The sequence below is a fragment of the Clupea harengus genome, chromosome 12 (genome assembly GCF_900700415.2).
Source record: "Clupea harengus chromosome 12, Ch_v2.0.2, whole genome shotgun sequence".
NCBI classification, from domain to species: Eukaryota; Metazoa; Chordata; class Actinopteri; order Clupeiformes; family Clupeidae; genus Clupea; species Clupea harengus.
The window spans coordinates 25,964,101-25,989,929 of record NC_045163.1 but is presented as its reverse complement, the minus strand read 5'-3'; the positions used below and the strand labels follow the sequence as shown (position 1 = coordinate 25,989,929).

General features: G+C 43.1%; 1 protein-coding gene across 1 annotated transcript; it reads right to left on the bottom strand.

Moving 5' to 3' along the window:
• On the bottom strand, nt 1–25,829 carry LOC105894588 (integrin alpha-2-like). The gene is made up of 30 exons (XM_031577455.1): nt 25,673–25,829; nt 22,615–22,738; nt 18,584–18,693; nt 17,831–17,922; nt 17,616–17,730; nt 17,231–17,358; nt 16,827–16,975; nt 16,410–16,560; nt 15,414–15,579; nt 14,875–14,948; nt 14,280–14,418; nt 13,864–14,009; nt 13,302–13,445; nt 11,783–11,986; nt 9,524–9,654; nt 8,665–8,828; nt 8,250–8,398; nt 7,969–8,079; nt 7,683–7,768; nt 6,472–6,613; nt 5,657–5,749; nt 5,490–5,566; nt 4,333–4,416; nt 3,956–4,055; nt 3,275–3,385; nt 2,791–2,904; nt 2,415–2,528; nt 2,128–2,217; nt 1,686–1,802; nt 1–1,498 (listed from the first exon to the last, which is right to left on the bottom strand). The coding sequence occupies exons 1-30, from the start codon at nt 25,719–25,721 to the stop codon at nt 1,406–1,408; spliced, it is 3,567 nt and encodes a 1,188-aa protein (XP_031433315.1). The 5' UTR covers nt 25,722–25,829; the 3' UTR covers nt 1–1,405.

Here is a 25,829-nt window from a genome sequence, read left to right as displayed (position 1 = left end):
TCACTCTTTAAAGAGGCTTTACTGCGATGCAACACATTTCAGCCTTCAACATGAATCCTGCTATATACAATGCCAGTCAAAACAAGTGGTTTCATTCCCATTCACATAACAGACATCAGCTAAAGAACAAAGTTACATACTGTAAACATCTTATGTACACTGAACTGTTCGTACCCCATGTAATAAAGATTATTTTTTTTGTATGAAAAAACGCTACTGTTGAGTGCAACAGTGTTTTGTTATCTGTCATCATCCATTTATTATTCTGTATCATTTCTGAATAGTTTCAGAAGTTTAAAGGATTTGGACTGTCCCTGGATCCACAGGTCACTGCACAGAACACTACCTTGTTGGGAGCAACTGACTCAATGTAGTCTGATAAACGAAACTCTCTAAATTTGTCTTGGGGTGCCAACAATTCCACACATTCAACACCGGAGGGCGCCCAATGCATAGTCAAATGAACACTTGCCTTTGAAAGCTCGAACTACATATGTATGAGCACTAGATGCAGTATCCCAGATTTGTCTTTGAAATAACCAGTGGTTAATAGGAGACACTCACCCTGATTTAACATAGAACATGATCATTCAGCATGTTTCTAATGGCTTTCCTGTTTGAAATGGTGCTTCTAATATTCAGTCTGAAATTCCTTTAGTCTCAAATAAATTAACATGGTAACTCACATTTTAAAACACACACCCTGACTAAATGCCAGCATACACTGAAATGTGCATTATCTTTTCAACAAGAATTTTACAGGACGAATCTTGATTCAGAGAAACCCAACATCATTTTTAAATATATACAGAAGACCTACTCTGCGACTCAGTCAGTCAGGCATGTCTGTGACCGACATCCCATCATTCCTCCAAGTCCATGTCAGAGATATGCAGTCCAGCTATTAAGCAAATGGACACTGAATGCAAAAAATACTGGCGTTTCACTGACGGACTGGTAGTAGCCGTATTACAGTAGTATGACGGAAATATCTGAACCCTAAACAGCAAACTAGAAGTCCACTGGAGCTTTGACTGACAGAATAAGACACACTAGATGAACGAGATTGCTATGCCAGCATAGTTGTCTCATTGTCCCTTCTCTCTGCCACTTCAGAGACTCTTTTTTTTAGTTCGTAGGACATAAGTCACTTATTGCACCCCCCACCCCCCTCCCCAACCCCTTTACAAATGCCACAGGCCATTTAATGAACAACAGCCCTTTTAACAAATTTCACTCCAAGTCTTTCCACCACACCAACTATTCTTTCTCACAGTTACTACACCGCTCCCTTGTTGGACCAGAGCGATGGCGTCTGAAGTGGATCTAAGTGCTTGTCGTAGGAAGTGGATCTAAGTGCTTGTCGTAGGGTAGGGTTGGACTCCTGAGGGAGGAGACTCCGCTCTTATGGCGTGTCGTCATGGAGCGCCTCGGTTTCAGCCTCGTCCGCTTCGCCGTCCCTCATCAGCTGCTCGTACTTCCTCTTGAAGAACCCAAGCTGGAGAAACAAGACCACGCTTTGGCTCAGTGTGACGTTGTTTTATGTATGCGGTGTGTTTTCAACAATGGGCAAAAGATTCATACATTTTCGAACAAATATTTTGTTGATATATCAACAACTGACTATAGATTTACTATGTACAGCAGACAACAGAGCCATTACTCTGCAATGAACAATACTCTACCTTCCACAGTACTGCCGTGGCTATAGCCAGAAGAAGCAGGCCGCCAAGCACGCTTCCCACGATGACACCAACGGGAACCTCGTCTTTCCCTCCAGGTTTGCTGATCATCACTTGAACCTGTAAAGAATGGAGGGAACAACATTCACAACACAGACACCTGCTGTGAGTACTGCAACTCCCTCTAGCGAGCGTTCAGTTCACTCTGTGCCCTGAAGAGGGCAGTATACACGTAAGTAGGTACGTGATCCCACAAATAAATGGTTGATGCATACAGTACACAGGGAGCTTTTATGCTTTGTAAGCTGTGTAATACAAGCACTGCTCCCTGTGTGATAGTAGACATTAATGTAAAAAATGATGTTGATATTATTGTCAGATTGTAGAGACAACAGTAAACCGTGGGAAACAGTAACCACAAGAATCGCTGCTGCTATGCTTGTACCTCACGGTGATCATCTGTGATCACTATCAGGTCCGGCTGGGCAGTCTCCATCTCAGCACTCACACTCAGAGACACGGCCTGAAATGATGCCTGCGTAGAAAAACAACACAGAAGTAATCACCCATATAGTTTAGGCAAACGTACCTACAGGGAGGGCATCAGCCTTAATGAGATTTAAATACACCTAATGTCAAACCTCTATAAGTAACTCGACTTTAAGAATTCTATGTCAGACCATCGCCATTCCCACCTTGTCATCCAGGCAAAGATAAGAGTTAGTTACTTACTGAAGCAAAAGTGCCATTCCATATCCGTGCCGTCACGTTCACAAAGTAGTGGCTCTTGATGGCCAGGTCTTTGAGGACACATTTCATGGACTGGCAAGTCAAGGTCTTACAGTCCTACAGATTGAACAACAATGTTTAGCCCAGGATGGACATTGATGATGTTTACAATCTCCATTAACAATCTCCCTATAGCCCTGTTAGCTAGCTTTAGTGATAGCTTCAGCTTTCACCCTACTCCCACTTAATATGTTTCCAGGCATAAAGAACCCACATACAAGGTGACACCTATTTATCAATTGTTATTTCTTAATAATCAACAGCTAATGGCTTTAAGCGAATTTGAAAATACATACACACACATTGCACACGTACTAACCAGTTTCTCCTTGTCCTTGAAAGTCTCTTTGGCAAAGGTGACTGAGTGAGCACTCTTATCTCCTATCTTCAGCGGGTCGATGAGTCCGTTCATGTCACAGCTCACCTCGCTGGGCTGGGGAGAGAGCTGACATCAGACCTGATCTAACTCAACCTCTTTATGCTACAGCCTTAACTGTCAAGTGCCAAGATGAATGAGAAGTCCATTTCTCTACCCGTTCAACAAAGCCGTGAGTTACAGGTACAAAGATGTGGAAACTGACTCGAGAACAGGCATATGTCTTTACAAACTACTTTGTCATTAATAATAATCAATCATAAGTATTTTAGTCAAAAATGTTGCGGTTTTATCTTTCTTCCACACGTTCTACCATCTACAGTAACATGGATGAATCATCACAGGGAAGAAGCATAAGATCGTAACTCATATCCACTTGGAAAACTTGGCATCATACCATGCTCTGCTGTGTAGAGGAACAACTTACCGGTGCAGTCCTCACTCCAGTCACATAAAGCAGGGGGTTCCCCCCTTTAGTTTTGGTTGGTATAGACACAGTAAGATAGACCAGGTTAACTAGGAAGTTGACTGTGGAAACCTGTTGGGGAAAAATACCACATCAGGTGGGCCGAGGACCCATATTTTAATGCTCACTAAACACCCTACGCTGTGACCGTAGAGAATGGGACTAGGCAAACATAGCATAGCATAGCATCAGGTAAATCTACTCTATACTGCACAGCGCTTGCTAGGCTCTGTTTGACATAGCATAGCATCAGGTCAATCTAATCTATACTGCACACCACTAGCTAGGCTCTGTTTTACATAGCATAGCATCAGGTCAATCTACTTTATACTGCGCACCGCTTGCTAGGCTCTGTTTGTAAGCTGCGCTAATGGACTGCAATAGTTATCATATGCAAAATGCTTTTCTGTAAAGACTACCGTAAGAGTTGCAAACTGACATGAATAGATACATCGTCAGAGTTAATTTGTTAACCTTGTAGTATAGACACAATCTTGTCTCCTTGGATTTGCACATAATGAAGTATTTGCAAAGGGCAGGTGGCAAAATGTGTTTACCAGGGTCAGTGTCAAGTGAATTCACAAACAGAAAATGAACTCCCTATTTTGGTTCTATTTGGTCCCCCCCCCCCCCCCCCCTTACCTTCAGCATGAAGTTGAATTCAGGACCAATGTCATCATAGCTTGTTAAAGTCGTCTTAACTTCTTCCTTTTCAACCACATAAAAATTCATGTTGGCCTCCCTGGTGGGACCAAAGTAAGACAGCATGTAAGTTGCAAACTATAAGATGCCAGCAGTTATATATAGCACTCATGTGTGTGTGGTGGTGGGGGCGATGTGTGGGTGATGTGTGGGCGATGTGTGGGTGATGTGTGACATGTTGTCATACCTGGTGAGGATGATCTCAGAGTCGTACTGCACTCATGTGTGTGTGGTGTGGGCGATGTGCGGGTGATGTGTGGGCGATGTGTGGGTGAAGTGTGGGCGATGTGTGGGTGATGTGTGACATGTTGTCATACCTGGTGAGGATGATCTCAGAGTCGTACTGCACTGGAATGGAAAGAGTGGCTTCATTATCTGTGGGAGTTTCCTCTCTGCTGTCGCTGTAAGAGACCAGGAAAGTCACACGGTTGGTTGATTTCTAAAATTCCCTCGGGATAAATAAAGTATCCAACTATCTATCTATCTATCTATCTATCTATCTATCCATCTATCCATCTATCTATCTATCTATCTATCTATCTATCGATTCTTGGTCGAGGCAGGCTGAGAACTAAAGCAGAGTTTCTTCTTTGCTGTCGCTGTAGACAACAGAAAAGTCACACGGTTGGTTGATTCTTGGTCGAGGCGGGCTGAGAACTAAAGCAGCCTTCACACATAGACCACAGTGTACAAAGGCAAGCATACTATTTAGGTCACATCCAACTGTGTGTCTCAAGCATACTATTTAGGTCACATCCAACTGTGTGTCTCAATCATACAAGCTCAATTATGCTCAACAGGTCCACCATTCAGACCCATTATAATTTAAAAGAAACTACGGTAAGATGTTCAGCAAGAACCACATGCAAATGGACACATTAAAAGTGTTGCTGTGTTTTTTTAATTTTAGTCCAGTTTGAAGATGAGACTTGAAAACACAGCCCTTGCTGGAAATATGTTTCGAGTAGAACATAATATAATAAATCCAAGATGCAGTTGTCCACCGTAAGTGCAAAGCAATTCACTTGACTGTGTGGCAAAAAGGTAAGGAGCCCGGTGGGGGGAATACACCTAATAGAACCCTGACTAGCGCTTAACTTGCACTTCAGCAGTTACATTCCTGCACTTCTTTTTTCCTCTTTTCTAGGTTGTTGTTTTCTAAATCTCATGTAAAGTAGTATTTATTGTTACACCATGCTTTTTTATTGCTCTTAGCTTGACTGTTCTCTCCCTTGTACGTCGCTTTGGACAAAAGCGTCTGCTAAATGACTAAATGTAAATGTAAATGTAAATGTAACCCTGTACTTCAAAGGTCTTGTGAGAAATGCATGCATGTCTATACAACTCATTGCACAGGGAAGAATGGTCTGCAGAAGTAAAATGGCCACAACGATTGTTCCAGGGATTCCAGCACAGAGAAAAAAGTAAATGAAAAAAAAAAAAAGAAAACTGTTGTGGGATATGAGACCCCTACCTTTGGGCTTCAAAGGTCACTCTGGCCTCTCTTTGCAGTTGGTCGAAATTGAAGTCAAAGATTAACTCAAATGTCACCTGTGAGGTAAATGAACACAATTAGTAAGTTCTAATCAAAGTCTTGTTCGTGTATGTACTAGTGTGCGGTACTCTTGACTTCAGTCTAACCGTTTGGTCATTGTTCAGTGCAGGGTAGGCCACTTGGCAGGACAGGATTTGAGATTCAGCCACCGAGGTGCACTTCACCTCCGTGCCATCACTCTGAAATGAAAAGCACAAACAGAAACAAGAAATGGTTAGAACCTCATTTTCAGTATGTATAGAATCACGGTGGACTGGACCCTAAATGAGAGGAACAGGGTGTACTGGACACTATATGAGAGGAACAGGGTGGACTGGACACTATATGAGAGGAACAGGGTGGACTGGACACTATATGAGAGGAACAGTTCGGGATCCATAAAGAACAGGTTTGCAAATATTACCCCATTCCAGTTGGGAGTAATGGCTCAGTATATATTTATTTCAATATATTTATTTATAATTGCGTATTGGTGTAAGCTCGAGATCTGACATGGTAAATATACAGTATGAAAATATGCATTGTGCTAGCATGTAGCAGGTATGAATACATTTTCATAGCTGTACTCTGAGGTAGCCAGTGCTTCAAGGAGGGTCCATGGAGTGAATACTCTTGAAGCTCTTGAAGACCCAACGCTTCAGAGAGCGCCTCCTTTCCTAACTTGCACTTCCTCTCCCTTCCTCTTCCTTCCTCTACCTCTCCTTATCCTTCCTCTAATGCTATCTCCACTAACTAGTACTTAACTCACATTTACAGTAGTTACATTCCTGCACTTTTGAATCCTTATGTAAAGTAGTATTCATTTATTGTTACACTAGGTCTGTATTGCTCGTAGCTTGATTGTTTTCTCCTTTGTGTGGATAAAAGTGCTAAATGACTAAATGTAAATGTAAATACATACAAGCTGTGTGACGGAAGAGTAGAAGAGGTTCTTGGAGTAGGAGGCAGTGACTCTGGCGTTGTAGGCGTTCTCCATCTTGTTGGTCACTGACACGGTGAAAGACAGTCTCCTGTTCTTCTGACTCACCAACATGGGAGAGGAACTGCCAAAACATGACAAAACACAGACGGTACTGTTACTAACGCAACAGTACGTAACAAAACGTGTGCCCTTTGTAAGGCTCTTGGTAAACTGTGCCAAGACATCAAGGCAGCCAATGATTTTAATTAGCCCAGGCTAGAAGAAAACATGCTGAGAAAACACATATATACATCTCCTAACTCGCAACACACTGAATGTGTTCCACACAGCTCTCCAGCTCTACATGCTCTACATGGGTATTGATTTTCGGACACACGTAATAGAAATGTATGTGATACTGGCACAGCATAGGGAGCACTTCCCTGAAATGACTGACCACCCATTAATCAAATCATGTAGGGTATCCTGTTTTAAGAGAGAAAACAATGAGGCAATGGAGTGACGGGAAATCTTAAATCCTTCTGGGTCTCCGTCCTTAAATATCATCCATGGCTGTGAAGTCCATCAAAAGGCCAGTTTAAGACTGCTAAAACATCACAGCATGCTATTGCAGTCGTGTGTCTGGACAAAGTCTTAGCTCGGCGCAGTTATATTTTTAAAAAAGACTGTTAACTTTATTAAGGGTGGTGTCAGTGCCCACACAAAACCAGAGAAATCAGACCTCTTGTGCCGCAGCATGGAACACTCATTAAAGTATGCTCTGTTTTTCAACAACATTGGGATATCGTTTGGAAATAACAGAAATCCAAGTAATTCGTCGGCGTACAATTTTCCATCGACTTTATTGTCCTTTAATAGTGCCGTTTCATCAGACGCTAGTGAAGCACACTCATTATGTTAGTGCGATTGCTTCAGTCGCTAGTGAAACACACTCATTATGTTAGTGCCATCTCTCCAGTCGCGAGTGAAGCACACTCATTATGTTAGTGCCATCTCTTCAGTCGTGAGTGAAGCACACTCATTATGTTAGTGCCATCTCTTCAGATGCTAGTGAAGCGCACTCATTATGTTAGTGACATCTCTTCAGATGCTAGTGAAGCACACTCATTATGTTAGTGACATCTCTCCAGACGCTAACGAAGCACACTCACACTCAGTCACTTTCCAGTGGAACCTTTCTGACGACTCACCTCGACTGGTCTCCACTCCTCCTCGCGGTCAGCTGCAAGTCGCTCACACACACATCGTCTGTGCCACACTCCTTTGAAAATGGGATCTGAACCAAACAAGGACGATAAATGTGTCTTCAACAGGCCCCAGGCATGATCACAAATGCATATGTCAGTTTTCTACGATCAGTGAACAATTCTGCATCATATGCAGCGTACAACAAACAATACATTAAACGTGAGTGTAAGGGTGAATACATCAGGCCGGAGAGCTGCTATTCAGCTCTAGTTAGCCGCAGACACTCACAAAGAACTCCCAGGCGTCTTTATTGAAAGTGTCCAAGACGGGGTTGGCCTCCGGGTTCTGGAGGGCGATGTCCACTCGCAAAGCTACTGACGTGACAAAGTCTGGAGCTTCCTGTAAGACAGACTCATGTCTCTCAACACAAGGAGCATCGACCATGGACGAACTTTGACAATAAAAGTTGTTGTTATATCAGGCAAATATTTGTACACACGACTACAACATCAGTTTTAGACTTGTGAGTTTTCAATGAGAGAAACATGACAGCACCTAGTGCTGCTTACCTGCACGTAAACGATGTGATCCTCACACTGTGGCTGTGCGCTGACGCTGAGGTCTTTCTGAAGGGTGCGCTCTGAGTTACTGAACTGGCCCCTGGAGCTGACTCTGGAGGACTGCAGGTCCTCATCCAGGGTCAGGTTGTATTTGATGGCTTTGGAAAAGAGATTTGGGGGGGGGAAAGACTTGAGCTTTGTATCATGGCTGTGTCAGGTGCTACAATGTCTAAAGGCATGAGTAACTTGTACCTTAGCCTCTGTGATAATTATGTTTCAAAATCCGAGCCCAAATAGCATTAGGCTACAGCTCATTTACAGTGCATTAAATTCACACTGTGGGGCATTTTGGCATTTAGGCCTACAACAGAAAATAGTGACAGGACAGGACAGGACAGGACAGGACCGGACAGGACAGGCTTACCCACTGGTCCGACGGGTGGGCTGGGCCTGAAGCTGGCGCTGAAGCACACCCTGGCAGTGAAACATGACACCTGCCTTCCCCCCCAGACGCAGTTCTTGTTCAGGATGGTGATCTTGTCAGGCGTGAAGGAGACCTGAGGAGTGACTACGGCCACACCTCTGGACCTGTCGGGGGGGGGGGGTAAGCCATGTTAGGCCATCCAGATCAATGTGACATTTGTGGCCAACATGCATAGCAATGGAGTGGTTATATGCAATGGAGTGGTTTAGAGGGATACTTAGATTATGGTGTCATTTATTATTATTGCCTTGTTATGTGTTCACTGACCATATTGTGTGTGTTTTTGTGTCGAGGGGGGGGTGACTAATACATTAATTCATTAAAAGACCAATGCATACTGCATACACTGGCATGAGAGAGCGCTGTTTTCCTGATACATTATTCCTGTAACAATGAGGTCAGACCAGACAAGGGAGAAATGGTCTAGGAAGAGAAGACACAGCTGGACGGACCCTCTCTTCACTTAGTCAGGAGTATGGGAGGAGAGGGAGGAGAGGACGAATCCAGTATTCCCATGTCAAATCCACACAGCTGTCCCTTTATTACAGTGGGAAAGGAAAACCAGCGAAATGCCATTGGGCATGGAATATCTGTATCTCGACATATGGCCTTTGGTATATGTGTATATTGATACTGTACATCTGCACTTTTGCAATACATTATACATCTACACATACATTTCCATACATTCATCTAAACATATGAAATGAATACAGAAATATAATTTGCTCAATTACACCATACAGCAACAATACTTCAGGGTTGAGACACTGACGTGATCTTCAAGGTGTGGACTCACCAGAGCTGCACCACCTTCCCATAAGCCCCCACCGAGATGTCAGGGATGGTGTCTCCATTCAGGTCTCCACTTCCATCCAGAGAGCGTCCGAAGTACTGCAGCCCAGTGTCCACCTTCAGTCCAGCAATTCTCTACAACACCCAAGATCACGATGTGACTCCCAGGAACACTTTGCTGTTACTACACTGCTGAATTCATTATTTCACTATTTATTCGCTTTGGAACAAAAAGGGCAACAGTGTGTACTACAGGACAGTAGCTGTTGTCAAATTGCAGGTAGCAGGGAATTCTGGGACGGATGCGTGCAACACCAGGGCCAGATCAGTTAAGCATCGGAACGCAAGACGCAGAATGCAAGAACCTCTTGAACAATACTATTCCTATTTTACCAGTGGTCTGTTGCCTTTAAAAAAAAAATATATATATTCTTTTCTTTTCTTTTGTTATCTTTTTTATTTATGTCTTTATTTTAAGCTTCTCTGAGAACTGTGAAAAGCACTATATAAATGTGATGTCAGTGTTTCCCCTACCGTTATATTAGGGGGGCGCCCCGCCCCCCCAACGGCACCCCCCGCCCCCCTGGAAGGTCAAGTTATTTGTTCAATTTTATTTTCTATAAAGCGCCAAATCACAACGGAAGTAATTTAAGGTTACTTTCCTATAGAACAGGTCTATAGCTTGTTCTTTTATTAAACAAAATAAATAGCCTTATGTTATTTATCTTATTTACACGACGGCATGTAATTTCTGTTCTCTACATGGTCGCGCGTTTACAATTCTCTGCTCTCTGTATCGCGCATGGCAGAGTTCCGCCGCGATGCGCACAAACACACAGACACGTGCGCGCACACACAGGTGAGCACGCTCCCACCAGCGGACAGAATGGGCTTAAGAACCAGTGCACAGCTACGGACACTTTTAAGCTTTAAAAAACTAATATCCAGGCGTTCATGAATCCGGCAGAGATCTTTTCCTCGGTAGGGTCGACAATGAGGCCCAATGAGAATGGCTACAACAGACGTGGAAACAGAACGTACGTACAGAATGTCCGCACCGAAAATTCAGAAATAGACCTGGCTTCCATTTTTTATCTTTTTCCGTGAGTTGTGCGTGGCCCTTTTTACATAGAGTCTGCTAATAAATCTATGAAATGTAACGAAAATTATTTATTTTGCTTGTGAATATGAAGGAAGCAATAAATCCGATTATTTGCCAACCCTCCAAGACCTGTTGCCATGGAGATTTAACGTTACTTTCTGTTTGAAGACAAGTAGCAGCTAGTGTTGAAGAATGGATGACTTGAAATTGGACGACTTTAAATTAAATATATGAAATTGAACATCAACACCTATACGGATAAAATAAATAAACAAGGATAGCAAACAGATTGATAAGCAATGAGAACGGCAGAAACACAAGGCAGGACGTCAGATGACGAGACAGATCATAGTGACAACAGGCTGTTTTTTAAAAAAAAAAATTTCGTCATATGAGCTGAGACATTCATAACATCTTATTCAGTCGTACTGGTCCTTTTGTAATGCCAACATGTGCCACTTGCTTGTTGGATAAGTAAAGCCTATTTTGCTACATTTTTGTAGTCCTGGTATCTTTTTGTTTGGCATATTGGTGAGGTTATTAAGAGGACCATTTCTCAATCGTTTTTGTTCTTGATGAATTAATGTTTGTTTAATAATCAATTATTTTTCAACAATAAACTCCAATTATAATTACAAAGAGGACAATTCATAACTTTTTATCGCAACCTTCACTTGTTTCGCAATTTCATTGCAACAAAAACCTAAAAATAAAACTTTCATCGCAACTTTTTGGAAAAGCTTCCTGCGAAATCAGGAATTAGGCGCAATATCTTAAAAAAATTTCTTCCAGAAGCCCAGAAAGATACACCACTGCAGCGACAAAAGCTGCACACTTTGTGGATAATTGTCATAAAAAGACATGTTCCGATGTTTAGTTGTTATATTGACTGCTGTCATTAAAAGAAACACATGAACACCATGATTCCTTTAAGCGTTTGTGTCGGTGGCCACGCCACGCCGCGCACCCGTGCCGCACCCCCCCCCCCCCCCCCCCCCCCCCCCCCCCCCCCCCCAAAGCTGTAAACCTAGGGGAAACACTGGATGTATAATTATTATTAGTGCTCTACCTACGTAAAGCATAGTAATCATAGCAATGTTTTGGCTGATGACAAGAATTCATGTGAGGTATAATTAATATATTATCAGATGCTTTGTCAACCTGTGAGTGTTGCAGTCGGACGGTGGTCTTGTTTCCGAAGTAGACGTATACGACTCCGCGGCTGTTGTCCTCCAGAGGTGCTCCTACCACAACGTCACTGAAGCCGTCCAGGTTGAGGTCGGGCACAGCAGAGATGGCCATGCCAAAGCGGGCGTTCTCCACCGCTGAGGGGCCCTCCAGGAAGCCCTGGTCACTCAGAATCCCCTGAAACAGTCAGTCTAAGGCTTAGCCAACATAACATGTATACATACAGGCATTACAGAATATCAGAATATGCCATATGCAGTGTGAAAGGATATACACAATGCAGGAAATCAGAGTCTGGCTGCCAGTAGATTACTTACATGATTCAATTAAATTAAATTCAATTCTATTGTATTTATATAGCGCCAAAACAATGAAATTGTCTCAAGGCGCTTTACAGAGCCCAGTGCCTGGACCCCCATAGAGCAAGCACAATGGCAACAGGGGCAAGGAAAAAACTCCCTGTTATTCAGGAAGGAACCTTAAGCAGAACCACGGCACGTAAAGGGGGTCCCATCTGCTTGAGGTTGGCCGGGAGGAGATAGGAAAGGGGGTGGGGGAGGGGGGGTTGTCTGGCCGAAGGGGGAGGATTCAGACGAACGAGCAGATTGAGCAGTTCCCTTTCATGCTATAGTGAGTGCTGATAGGTCCCTTTCATGCTATAGTGAGTGGTGATAGGTCCCTTCCATGCTAAAGTGAGTGCTGATAGGTCCCTTCCATGCTATAGTGAGTGCTGATAGGTCCCTTTCATGCTATAGTGAGTGCTGATAGGTCCCTTTCATGCTATAGTGAGTGCTGATAGGTCACTTCCATGCTAGAGTGCTGATAGGTCCCTTTCATGCTATAGTGAGTGCTGATAGGTCCCTTTCATGCTATAGTGAGTGCTGATAGGTCCTCTCCATGCTATAGTGAGTGATGATAGGTCCTCTCCATGCTATAGTGAGTGCTGATAGGTCCTTCCATGCTATAGTGAGTGCTGATAGGTCCTCTCCATGCTATAGTGAGTGCTGATAGGTCCTCTATTACTTGGCCAATATTTGCACTGTATTTGGGACATTTGCTTTGGCACCTTGCCCGCTTCATCTGTGGTCTTCACAGACTCCCTAGAAGGGGATATCCCAGGCTTAATAATAGCCTTTGTTTTCTCTCAAGTGGTTTTGTGAGCATGAATAAGCCTGCTTCCTGGCAGGGAACTAATGGAGGGAGGGGGGGCAGCAGCGCGAGCTTCATGCCTCCCACATTCCACACTAATTTAGTTCAAAGTTTAAAAAAAAAAAAAAGTATCACTTCAAACCAACTCTCTCTGAATCAGCGAATCGGCAATGACATGTCAAGCTTATTTCTAATATGCCTAAAAACCGAAAGAAGTTTAGATCTTTCATGAAGAGCTTCACCACAGTTTGCTGTAGAAAACTCCGAGGGAGGATGTCGGAGGTTTTGAGAGAGCCACAGACGGGCTGATTCAGCAATGAGAGCACAGCCTCTTCTTACTCACATCGGTGACGGCGAACAAGTACACCTTCCCTCTCTCCTTCTTCTCCTCGCTCATAAACATGGGCGCTCCCACCAGCAGCACGTCGGTCACACCATCTTTATTCACATCGAGAGGGCAGAGCACACTGCCGAAGTACGAGCCGATCTACGGAAGAAGCACAAGTTCAAACAGATTGTCCCAAAACAACCAGATCACCACATGTCACCACATGTCAGCACACCCCCACATGTCCACCGCTAACGCTAGCAAAGAGAAGTAACGAACTGGATGCCAATCCCAATATATATGCATCTTCACCACATACTACTACATGATTAACATTACATTACATCACAGCGGAAATATCCTTAACTACAGCGAGCTCAAGTTACTGTAGCGTATCTATTTAACTCTATATCTATCTAGCGTATCTATTTAACTACATACTGGATTGTGTCTATGAATATCATTGATGATGTAATCATCATAAATAATCACTTCCAGTCATGGTTGCCTGAATAGGTTAACTAGTGTGTCATTGAATAGGTGAACTAGGACAGTGGTGTAGCACTGATGGCGTTACCTGAGTTCCCCTCTGTGTGTCTCTGATGGAGGCCTGTCCTGTGCTGTCCACTGTGTACACCACAACCAGGCCCGTGTGGTTGGCCCGTGGAGCTCCTGCAACAAAGTACTCAGTGCTGCCGTGCCTCAGGGATGTCACCGAGTAGCCTGTGTGGATAGCAGAAGAAATACACCAAAGATTGTTACTAGACTAAGATGGCCGTGTCTCAGGAGAAATACACCAAAGGTTGTTACTAGACTAAGATGGCCGTGCCTCAGGGATGTCACCGTGGACAACAGAGGAAGGGAACTTAAGGAGAAATACAGCAAAGGTTGTTACTAGACTAAGATTGTGGCCTTGGGCAAGACATTATTACTCAAAAACTGTTTGGAAATGTGACACAACAGTGGTCGGGAAGGTTCCGCCAACTCGCTCACCAAGATAGGAACTGTGGTTGCGGTCATCTAGAGTACTCTCAAAGACCTTCTTGGGCAGCGCATCAAACTTCTGGCCCGTTTGATGAACGACCGTTCCGCTCCACCCATAGGCTCCCACCGCTCCGAGCATTAAGCCATCCTGCAACAGCCACAGCAGTGAGATAAAAAGCCCCATACACACGACAGTACTGCAACATTACACACAGTAGAGGCTTTACTGAGAGCAATATTAGTTATTTAGTATTATACAGTTGATATACACATTCCAATTATTATGCTGAGAAGGTATTTAGGTTATCAGTCCATTTGCTCCTTATGAACTTGAACTTTCTGACAGGAATTACTGCTGGCAGGTTGCACTAGTTGAGATAAATGAGTATATTTTACGTAGCATTAATGTAACAACAATCAATACAAGCATTGCATCCAATGAGTAAAATGCAACTCCAATACATAATATGCAAATTCTTAAACTAGCTGATAACAATCATGGTGGTAGAGGTGAGACGAAACAGGAAGTAAGGGTAGAGGTGAGGAGAAACAGGAAGTGAGGGTAGAGGTGAGAACAAATAGGAAGTAAGGGAGGAGCTGGTACCTTCTTATCTGTCCGATGAGCGCTGAAACCAACTTGAGAAAGCTCCATCTGGAAATCACCGCCTTTGCCAGTTCCTGCAGTCACCATAACCACAAACACACACACACACACACACACACATACACATACACGCCACAGCCATGACTTATTATGTAAGATAACAATAATACTGTAACAACAAAAACAATTTGGGAACCTAAGAACAATGATTCTTTTTTGACCATCAACCTTCAGCTAACAGTAGTTAGCTTGTGTGAGAGCAGATAAGAGGAGGGGCTGAGATGGGCACACACCCTACACACACACACAAACACACACACACACACACACACACACAACATGTACACACAGACACACACACACACCCTACATGTACACACACACACACACATACAAGAGGAGACGAGCTGAAATGGGCACATACCCTCTATGCACACACACACACACACACACACACAACATGTACACACACAACATGTAAACACATACACACACACACACACACAGATAAGAAGAGACGAGCTGAGATGGGCACACACCCTCTATGTTGAAGATTCGATCTCCCAGCGTGCCTGCAATCTTCGACAGAGCTGCTTCCTCGGACACATTGAAGTAGTGCCTTTCCGTTGGGGTGCTGGCTATGGACTTGATCTCCGCAATTAGAGTTTTGGGGTCTATGTTATTCCTGTTGTAGTAACCAAGGACCTAAAAAAAATTGGGAAATATTCATCAAAATTGAGCAAAACTATTGAACACATACGTATAATCCCCTCCTCTCCTCCCCCTCCAGCATATGAACATACATACAGCAATGTGAACATCACTTCTGAAATCTGTTTCATGCCGTACATTTGGTGACAATCATTGCAACAGGGGATTTGATAATGACATTATTTCACGTTATGTAATCACATTAAGTTGTATCATATTGTACTGTACTGTCACACTGTAACACAATGTGACATGCATTTGCACAACACATTATATTATCATACCATGTTGCCATTAGGGGTGGGAATCTCTTGGGACCTCACGATTCGATTCGATTCCGATTCAGAGGTCAACGATTCGATTCTAAACCGATTCTCGATTCTAAACCGATTATCGATTATCAATTCTAAACCGATAAAACGATTATCGATGCATCTCAATTTTTAAAACATTTGAGTTTGCTACTTAGAGTCTCAAATCACTTCCTACTTTGTGTTTGATAAATCAACAGATCTATTTTTTTATTAGAGAAAAAGTTTTTCCTTGTCACAATTATGACTTTCTATGAACAATGCAATAATCGATGCAGCTTGCATTTCAACACAAAATGAATGTGTAAAAAAAAAAAAAAAAAAAAAAAAAATTTTTTTTTTTTTTTAAATCGATTATGAACTTTTCTGAATCGAGACAGAATCGTTCTAAAGAGAATCGAGAGAAATCGAAAAATCGATTTTTTTCCCCACCCCTAGTTGCCATATGTCATTTATGTGATATATTACAAGCTGAAATGTCTATATTTGACCTCTAGTGGGCCTTTCACTCACTGCAATACTGAAGCGGGTGATCTTCATCTTCTCACACGCCGCTATCACTTGGTCTCGCATCTCTTTGTCATGAGACTCCCCATCAGTCACCACCACCATCACTTTAGAAGCACCTGGACGACCGCCTCTGGCGGGGAGGAAAGCATTCTGACTGATACACACACACACACACACACACACACACACACACACACACACACATGCATCCACACATCCACACATATTTGCACACACGTGCATAAAGAGGTTACGGGGGATTGAGGGAGGGAAGGAGAGAAGGAGAGAGGCAGAGGGAGAGAGAGAGAGAGAGCGCGAGAGATCAAATTAATCTTCAGAGACTACTGTCGTGTTTATTGTTCCAGTAAAGCTCCAGGTGCTGGGACTTCGGGCGGCCATCAAAGGGTGTAAAATGAGTACCTGGCATCCTGAATGGCTTTGAATGTTCTTGTCTCCAGTCCGCCTTTCTGTTGGATTTTGCTGGCGGCATCTAGCATGGCCTTCTTGGTGCCGTAAGAATTCAAATAGAACTGGAAAGCTGTATCCTCCCCGTACTGCAAGACACTGACCTGAAGGAAATTTAAAATGGACATGTGAAAAATCGACCTGCACTCTACCGTCTCTCTGTACGAGTAAAACAGACGTACAGTGAAGTGCAGTGGAGTGCATACTCTCGTCTAGATGTACAGTTACAACACACACACACACACACACACACACACACACACACACACACACACACACACACACACACACAGTGCAGTGAAGTGCATACTCTCGTCTAGATGTACAGTTAGTGCAGTGAAGTGCATACTCTAGTCTACCTGAGTGTTTTGGGGTCCAATGTCCAGGTTCTCCAAAAGTTTCACGAGAAACTCAACCACTGGTGGCCATGGATAGATACTGTTTGAACCGTCCAACACAATGGCTACATCCATGGGTCCTCCGCATGCTGTTCAGACATTCAGTTGAAATGTAAAATTCAAAACTAAAACGTTGTATAACAGTCCCTCCATTGCCAGTTTTTAAATGAACATTCTCAGTACACTATGGTGCTATTTGCAAGGAGGTTAATGGTAAATGCTAAGGCTAATTCTATGCTAATGCTAATAAGTCACATTTGAACAACTGAACACTTAACTTAACTTAACTTAACTTAACTTAGGATATAATATCAGTATATAAATGTACAGAAAGACAGACTCTTACTTTGAAGGGCAGGAGAAAATGCCGGAAGTGATTTGAATAGAGGGCTGACCTCAGCACACACTCCGGGGTAATAGTACTGACTGCCACAGCTCTGGGCCCAGAGTGGCCCGCACGTCTGCAAAGTCCGACATACAATTGGTCAGAACAGAACGTTTAAATAATATGAATGAACAGTATGCTTCGGTTCAATCGAACATCACAGAAGGTAACATTACCATGAATTTGTCGTTGTTTGCTGTCCGAGTGAGTGTCAGACCCAGACTCATATTGACGTTGACGTTCATCACATTCGGTATAGCGACAGTGTCTGCAAAAAAAGGTCAAGTAGAAGAGGGAACAACGTCACTCAGATGTGAAATGTGTCTGAAGTTCCCTCAGACTGCTCTTGTTCACAACATCTTTTTATCTTTTTACTCTTTTACTGGCTATACTAGCCCATTGCACAGTCTTTACTATTTATATCACTTTGCACTATCCTCACACACACAAGCACAAGTACTCTATCTTTGCACTATCCACACAAGCACATGAACACTATCTCTCTGCACTCTTTGCACTACTTTCCTTGTGGACATCAACACTGACACAATCAATGCACACTGTAATATCTGTATAATATCTGTATACACCCCACTCCCTGTGAACATGTTTTTCCCTATGTGTATTGTTTTTCTACTGTGATTTGTGTATGTATGTTTGTGAGTTAAGTTAAGTGTATAAGCTACTGGATGACCTAAATTTCCATCGGGATTAATAAAGTATCCATCTATCTATCTATCTATCTATCCTGATCTGAGTTTGTAAATGAGTCACAACACAGATTTTTTTCAAAACACTGAAATTGATGTGTGCCTCTTCCACGGATGGCTAGTGTCAGTGGAATTTCACGCAGCGAGACTTAAGCATGCAGGACCTCTGGCGCTGCTCTTGGAAAGTTCTGGAAGGGGAGCAAAGCGAAGTGGCCTTACTTTGAAGATTTAGCCTCTCACAGTTGGAAGCAGGACCTGTGATCGCACACTTGTAAACGTCCCCTTTCCTGTTGTCTGGGCTTCCACTCCACGGAGAACCCACCAACAACCTAGAGGACAGGACCAATAACACACACACACACACACACACACACACACACACACACACACACACACGTACCCACAGACACACACACACACACACACACACACACAACATGTACACACAATATTTGAAGGGGTACTTCAGACATATATCATCGTTTTATCTGTTTAGAGTCACGCATAGCCATTCAGTCAAGTCTGTAACGGCAGTTCAAAAAGCTTCCATATTTTTTTTTTATTATTCTGAATAATGTTAAGACAAGGTACAATTATTTTAATTAGGTTACTTTTGGACATACCGTTGTATACACTTTAGGATATACAACATAACAAAAACATTCTCAAAGTGGAAAAAGTAGTTGTTATCAGATCCCCACTAAGACACTACATCCTCTTGTAGTACTAACAGAAATAAAATCAGATTGCACTCTGTAATCATTTACCTAGACAGTGTGTAGGTGTTGTAGTGAAGTCATTTAATGATGTGTGCAGTTGTCTGAGACACTACCCAAGCATCCAGATAAGACTGAGTGGACGGAGTGATGACATCTCAAGAGACTAAACATAGCATTCCTAATGGCGATGGCCAGTTTACCACAAAAAAAATCTAGCCACCCATGGATGTGCACTCTAGGATTTGCTGGCACCAGGAAGAGGCGGGGCTGCTACGAGTCATGTCAAAAAACGATGATTCTGAACTTCCTATTGGTTTTTCCCCATGTTAGTCATTCCCATGGTAACAGCTCACAGCTGCTCATCCAGCCAAGGTACAGTATTCATGGTGCTTGGACAGACAGAAACAGAGGAGGGGTAGCTAGGATTTGTACACCAGGCTAAATAATTAACTCAGTAGTAAGATTCAACGCAGATCTGTGTGTGAATTCTTTACACAGGCATTGGGAGGATGTTCTATACGTCTGTGTAACGACTCAAAGCTAAGTATGCTGACTGTCTCTACAGTAAATAGTCTCACTCTGAGAGTAAACAGGAGGTTTGAAGATACTCACTGAGACAAATACCAGCGCTAATACTTTGTGCTAAACAGGTACTCTAATATGGTATATCTTACATCCATAGCCTCAGACTGAACCGTCCCAGCCAAAGAAGGTTGGGATATGACGCAGCACAGAAAAGGGTCATAGGTGATAAGTATCACCTCCGTCTAAATGAGTGTGGTGGTCATCATGGTCGTTAAATCTGGCCCAAAAACGGCATGACTCAGGTGGGGCTTCGAGTCAGCTGTGTGTGGGTGGGTGTTTAAGGACTGGGAAAGATTGGAATGATGTCACTGGCTTGGCGTCTGCTTTCAAGCCCCAGCACAAAAGCTCCCAGTGTCAAAGGAAGTGAGCCAACTCCGCCCTGTGTGTCCCTGTGACGCAACAGGCCTGGAAACTGGGGAAGTTCCAAGACGCTGCTCTTGGACGCATCTTAGCCGTCCTCAAAAGCATCGCAAGATAAGCGAGGAACAAACGCTTGCTCTGAATGCTCAGAAATTAATCCTAACAAGACTTGCATTCCAACCATAAATCTTTTTTTTTATGAACTAACTGAAACCTAAGTAATCCCGAAGAGATCATAAATCACCCCTAGTTTACAAAACTACAGTTTTCAAAATAAGTTATATGGTGAAATGTGGAGTATTTGGACATTGATATAGTCCCTAAAAGGCATGATACAAATACGCTAACATTTATAATTATCCATTTGGCAGACGCTTTTTTTTTTGAAGTGATTTACACTTGAGGAACATTCAAGAACAATCAAAAGTTAGGAGAACTTTGAAGAAAGCGCTATGTCCTAATTCTGATCAATCTGACATAGTGCAGAGTAAATAGAAGACGTGCACAGTACATGTAAGAGTGTTAGAAAAAAACCTATATATTAGTGCTGTCAAACGATTAAAATATTTAATCGCGATTAATCGCATTTATGTCATAGTTAACTCAAAATGAATCGCGATTAATCGCAAATTTGTATCTATTCTAAATGTCCCTTTGTTTATTTATTTTTTCCATCATTTTATTTTAATTTTAATGCCCTTATCAACATGGAAAAGTGGATTGGCTTGCTTTATGCAAATGTTTTATTTTATTGAAAACCAACATTGCCAAACAGGGCGGTACAAAATAAAATTATAAAGTGCACATTTCAGGTAAACAAGGATAGTGCAGTTAAACCATGGCTTAATATTTTCTTTTTTTCAAGTTTGCTGGGAACATAGCAGTCAGGCCTCTTATTTCAGAAACAATGAACCGTAACAGTTAGGTTACCAGTAAAAGGTAAGCCTACTACTTCTTTGCTTTCAGCCAGCTGCCTGACATTTTCAGACAACAGTGAAGCTTGCTTCTTTTGCACAACACAACTTTTAAAAGTAAACTTTCCATTCAGAAGCTTTTTATCATCCATTTCGCCATATCGCGCTCACTCAAACCGTAACGTTAGCCTACTACACCGTTTGCGAGGCCAAAAAGAACGTTAATCTAAAAAAAAAATTAAAAAAAAAAAAAATTAAAATCGCGTTAATCGCGCGATAAAAAAATTAACGGCGTTAAAATGGGTTTGCGTTAACGCCGTTAATAACGCGTTAAACTGACAGCACTATATATATATATAAACAAATGCATAGGCCTCCTGAAACCAAGAGGTTAAGCTGCTCAGGATATTTGGGCCTTCCTTTACCACAGACACATTAGTCTCTCTGACAGGATTTCCTATAGATAGTCGTTACCATAGATGTGAAGCTACATGTGAATCTTGCAGCAGTTTTTGTCCAACATGTCAGACATATTTATACTAACTACACATTTATTAGATACTATCATAAGATACTTCCCCTTTTCTACAGATATTAACCACAGATCTTGTCCACACCGCAAATAACGTGATGGCCGAGCGTGACGAAAGGTACTGATAAGACAAAGAGACTCTTTGGAGGTTTGCGCCCCTGGAGGGCCAGAGAGAGGATAAAAGAGAAATTCCTCAGAATCCCTGAATCTTGGAATCTGCAGGATGCCAGTGCATTGTGGGAAGAGGAGGAAGTGTTTGTGGTGACACGAGCGCAGCGGGGGGGAACTCCACAGCCATGTGTATTTGAGTGATATAAAGCATGGCCATCTCGTGAGTGTGTGTGTGTGTCTGAATGATATAAGGAATAACGACGTGTCATTAGTGTGTGTGTGTGTGTGTGTGTGTGTGCGTCTAAATGATATAAAGAACAAGGATGTGTCACGAGTGTGTGTGTGAGTGCAAATGTGTGTGTGTGTGTGTGTGTGTGTGTGTCTGAATGATATAAGGAATAAACAATGTGTCATGAGTGTGTTTGTGGTTGAACGTGTGTGTGCGTGCTTCTATATCAGACGGCACCAAAACACTACTAACACATGTTCTGGAGTGATTATGCCTATCTACCTAAGACATGAGTGTACAAAATGCATATCTGCAGTCTGGACAGTGAATATCCGCTGCCTGCAATGTTAAAGTCACAACAACCCTACTGAGCATGACATCGTCTCATCAGAGAGGGACACTGGACACAGCCTGACACACGGATGCTCACAGCAGGGCTCTTTCTCAGTCTACAGATGCCTACGTGCTGACACAGCGACGCACGCAACTTCCCCGCTTTGCCGAACGAACGCCCTGTGAGACTGCACTCAGCAGGAACGTACACTAACCCAGCTGGACAAACAGACAGAGCCAGCGCATCCTGTGTATAAATCGATTGACTTTGAGTTATTCTGGCGTGACACGTAAACCTAAACATGGCAGAGCTGAAGAACGAGCGTGACATCCGATCGCTTGGAAATACTGTAACAGCATGTTGTAATTCACACGATGGATCAGCGGCTACGTCTTTGAGACACACACAAACACACACACACACACACACACACACATACTGTAGTACATAAGTACAGAGGCCATACCATTTCCCCTGGTGGTTGGTGAACTGCTGAACGGTGTAACCAAACTCCTCCTGCGCCGGCCCAGAGAACACTTTGGCTCCTGCGGTCCCTACATTAAAACTCTGGGCCTGTGGAATCAACCAGCCTGCAAGGAGAAGAGGTTACGTTAAATACGCATATCAATATATTATAAAATAAATACTGCCCGTAAACAAAAGATACATTTGTTTGTGTTTGTATTTGTATTTGTGTGCCCCCTGTGATTTGGCTACGCATATTTCACCAAAAATGTCATTTTTTTTGTCATTATGAGTTAATGACATGTGCTTCATCAAGTACAGCCCAGGGCGACACCCTCTGCGTGGGGATGCAATCAAGTCCCTGGCCGTAAAAAATATATTACACGAAAACAGACATACGCAAACCGGCCCGCTTAAGTGATGGAGTCAGAGATATGACATAATCAGATAGAATGGGTGGAAGTGGAACTGGGATTCAAGTTCTGGCATCGACTGTATCAGAGATCGCCAAAATCTCAACAAGCCGCGGCACGAGGCTGCGCTCCAGTAATGAGCATGAGGCGAGGACATGTCCGTGCAGGGGCAGCGCATCACTAAACATAGGGGCAGCAGGCAGACTGAGAGGCTCTCATTAGAGCGTTGCCCAAGATCACAAACAGTACTTATCACGCACAGACAGACGGATCAAGCCAGACTTCTTCTGCCTCTGTTTCTCTTGGACCACCGTCCCCAGTCACCTGTTCCCCTCCTCCCCAAACGCATTAGAGACATAGGTTCACGTTAGGTAAACCATTGGCTTCCAGTGAAAAACTACACCTCCCACGTAACATGGTATAGTTTTCATCTGCAGAGGAGCACAGCTTCCGTGCATCTTCCCATTTCAGTGTGACATCCTGACAGTCAAAGAACTCCTCAGAGAAGGACCACCTTCTGTTTTGTGCCTATGTGCACAGACACATTCTTGGACAGGATGACAAAAATGATGTCCTGCCACACCCGTGTCTGCCGGACTTTACACCGTGCTGAAGCAGCGGCCTGCGACCACACTCCAAGGTTATTTCTTGGTGTTAACAGGTTGCTGCTGCCATTGTTTACCGTCATAACCTGACATGTTTTCATTAAGTGAGTGGAAGCTTCATGGAATTTGCAAGTGTTTATCGGCCAACCCTTTACGTCCTACAGGGAGGGAGCGGCTGCATCTCCACCCCCACCGCAAGCATTTCTCTCTCCATGCAAACGAGAGGTGCCGCAGAAAACTGAAACATCAGCAGAGATCAGAAAACAAAACATAAATCACACAAACCCCAAAACAGTCCCACAACCAAGAGCCTCAATGAAGGTTTCTTTTTTTTTTTTTTTTTTTACAAAACACAGACAACATGCTGACACATGACCAATTCAGATACACTTCCTGTGTTAACAAAGACACACCCCTAGACAATGTCAATAAGATATGACTCAACCTCCTACGTTGAGTAATAGAAAAAGAAAACACACTTGGGGGGGGAAAAGTAACGGACATAGACAATGCAAAGACTTATAACTGCTATTTCACTCCTAAAACCCACGTACCATTCATCTACCATTCTAAAGGGAGAGCACCGTTAAGCATCTGGTCATTTATAGCGGGATTGGTCTCACTATAGAAGGTCAGTGTATGATATGGGAGCCTGCATGGTGTCCTCTCTAACGCTGGCAAACAACTTGGGGCCCGCAGAGTCGCTGAGTGACAAGTGTGGAGAAATTCGCCCCTGAGCTTGACCACCATGACTGAGGTCACCCATATGCTCACCCAGTGGGCTTCCCCATCTGTCACCGTGGAAACGGGAATTCCGGACAAGAGCAAAGCTCTGCAGCCAACAAAGAGGAGCTTTTAAAATGGAACACAGCAGTCAGACAGGACAGACATAGGAAATCGGCGTGACAACGGGCCGAGTGTGAAGAGAGTGTGAAGAGAATAACTGTCACAAAGAGAGTGAGAGAGAGAGAGAGAGAATGAGAGAGAGACGTAGGGAGATATTCTCTGACTCTGACCCTGCTAACACTGCTGATTCTACCCCAATGTAGTTCCACACCACTGGCTGCTTTGTGGTCAGTAAGCTGAATAACCCAGTTTAGATCCCGGCTCTGTGTGCTATAGTCAGGTGGAGCTGGCTATCTGTTCTGCCCAGCACAGCAGCTGGTTTGGGACCCCTTTCAGATGTTGGCCATGACAAAATGCTGTTAATGAAGTGGGGAGTGGTGATCAGGCATATCATACAGTTCAGTTAGTGATGAGAGTCAACTGAACACAATTCCACTCTGTCTGTTAGTGATCTGGGTCCTTGATAGCCTATATCAGGTATCTGTAAAGCATTTGAGTTTCGCTACTACTGTTGTATGCATGTAATATTTCATGCAACTCCCCACAATCACTTGTTATTGCTAAGGTCTACACAGATCTGTGAGTGTGAATCACAGGTTACCGGGCAATTGCTTTTCTCAGCAGATCGTCACATCTTCCCGACTTAGGTTCCCGTTACAGCTTGCCCATCCGTGATCGGTAGAATTGTTACAGGTCATAATTTGAATCAGTCATGGTGACTGTTGTATATTTAAATATAGGCTATGTATAGGACCTATAGTATATATGTAATAAATATAGGCTATGCACAGTCTACGTGTAATAAATGTAAATAGTTTGCCATCTGCCTTTATAATATGACGTAGCCTTTATAATGCAACCATTAACAATGATTAAAGGTAATTAAAACATCCAGAAATCAAATAACAAAACTCACTGACTGACCGGGTGAAACTTGTAACGTTCTTGTAACATTCACAAGCCAAAAAATAGCTCTTCATATTAGCACTGATAGGCAATTCTACATGCTCGCTGCCAATATTCACTGGTGAACTGACGGCAACTTTACATTTAAAAACTTATAGCAAAGAGAAGTTCAACGCAGTACACCTTAAACACCAGCAAAGTGCACAAGTAATTGACCATGTTGAGCTTTTTTAGCATTGAGCATTGGGCAAGTCAAAAACATTCACCGTCACAGAAAGGCTAAACTTACTTTGAATAAAAAACAGCAAGGTGAGCATCTTGTCTAGAGTTACGTCCATGTCCGAATGTATGTGAGGGATAAATAACTTTGAAGACCAAACAGACCACGGACAGACCACCAGACCGGCCGGAAGGCGGACCAGCAATGACAACAGTAGTGACGTCGA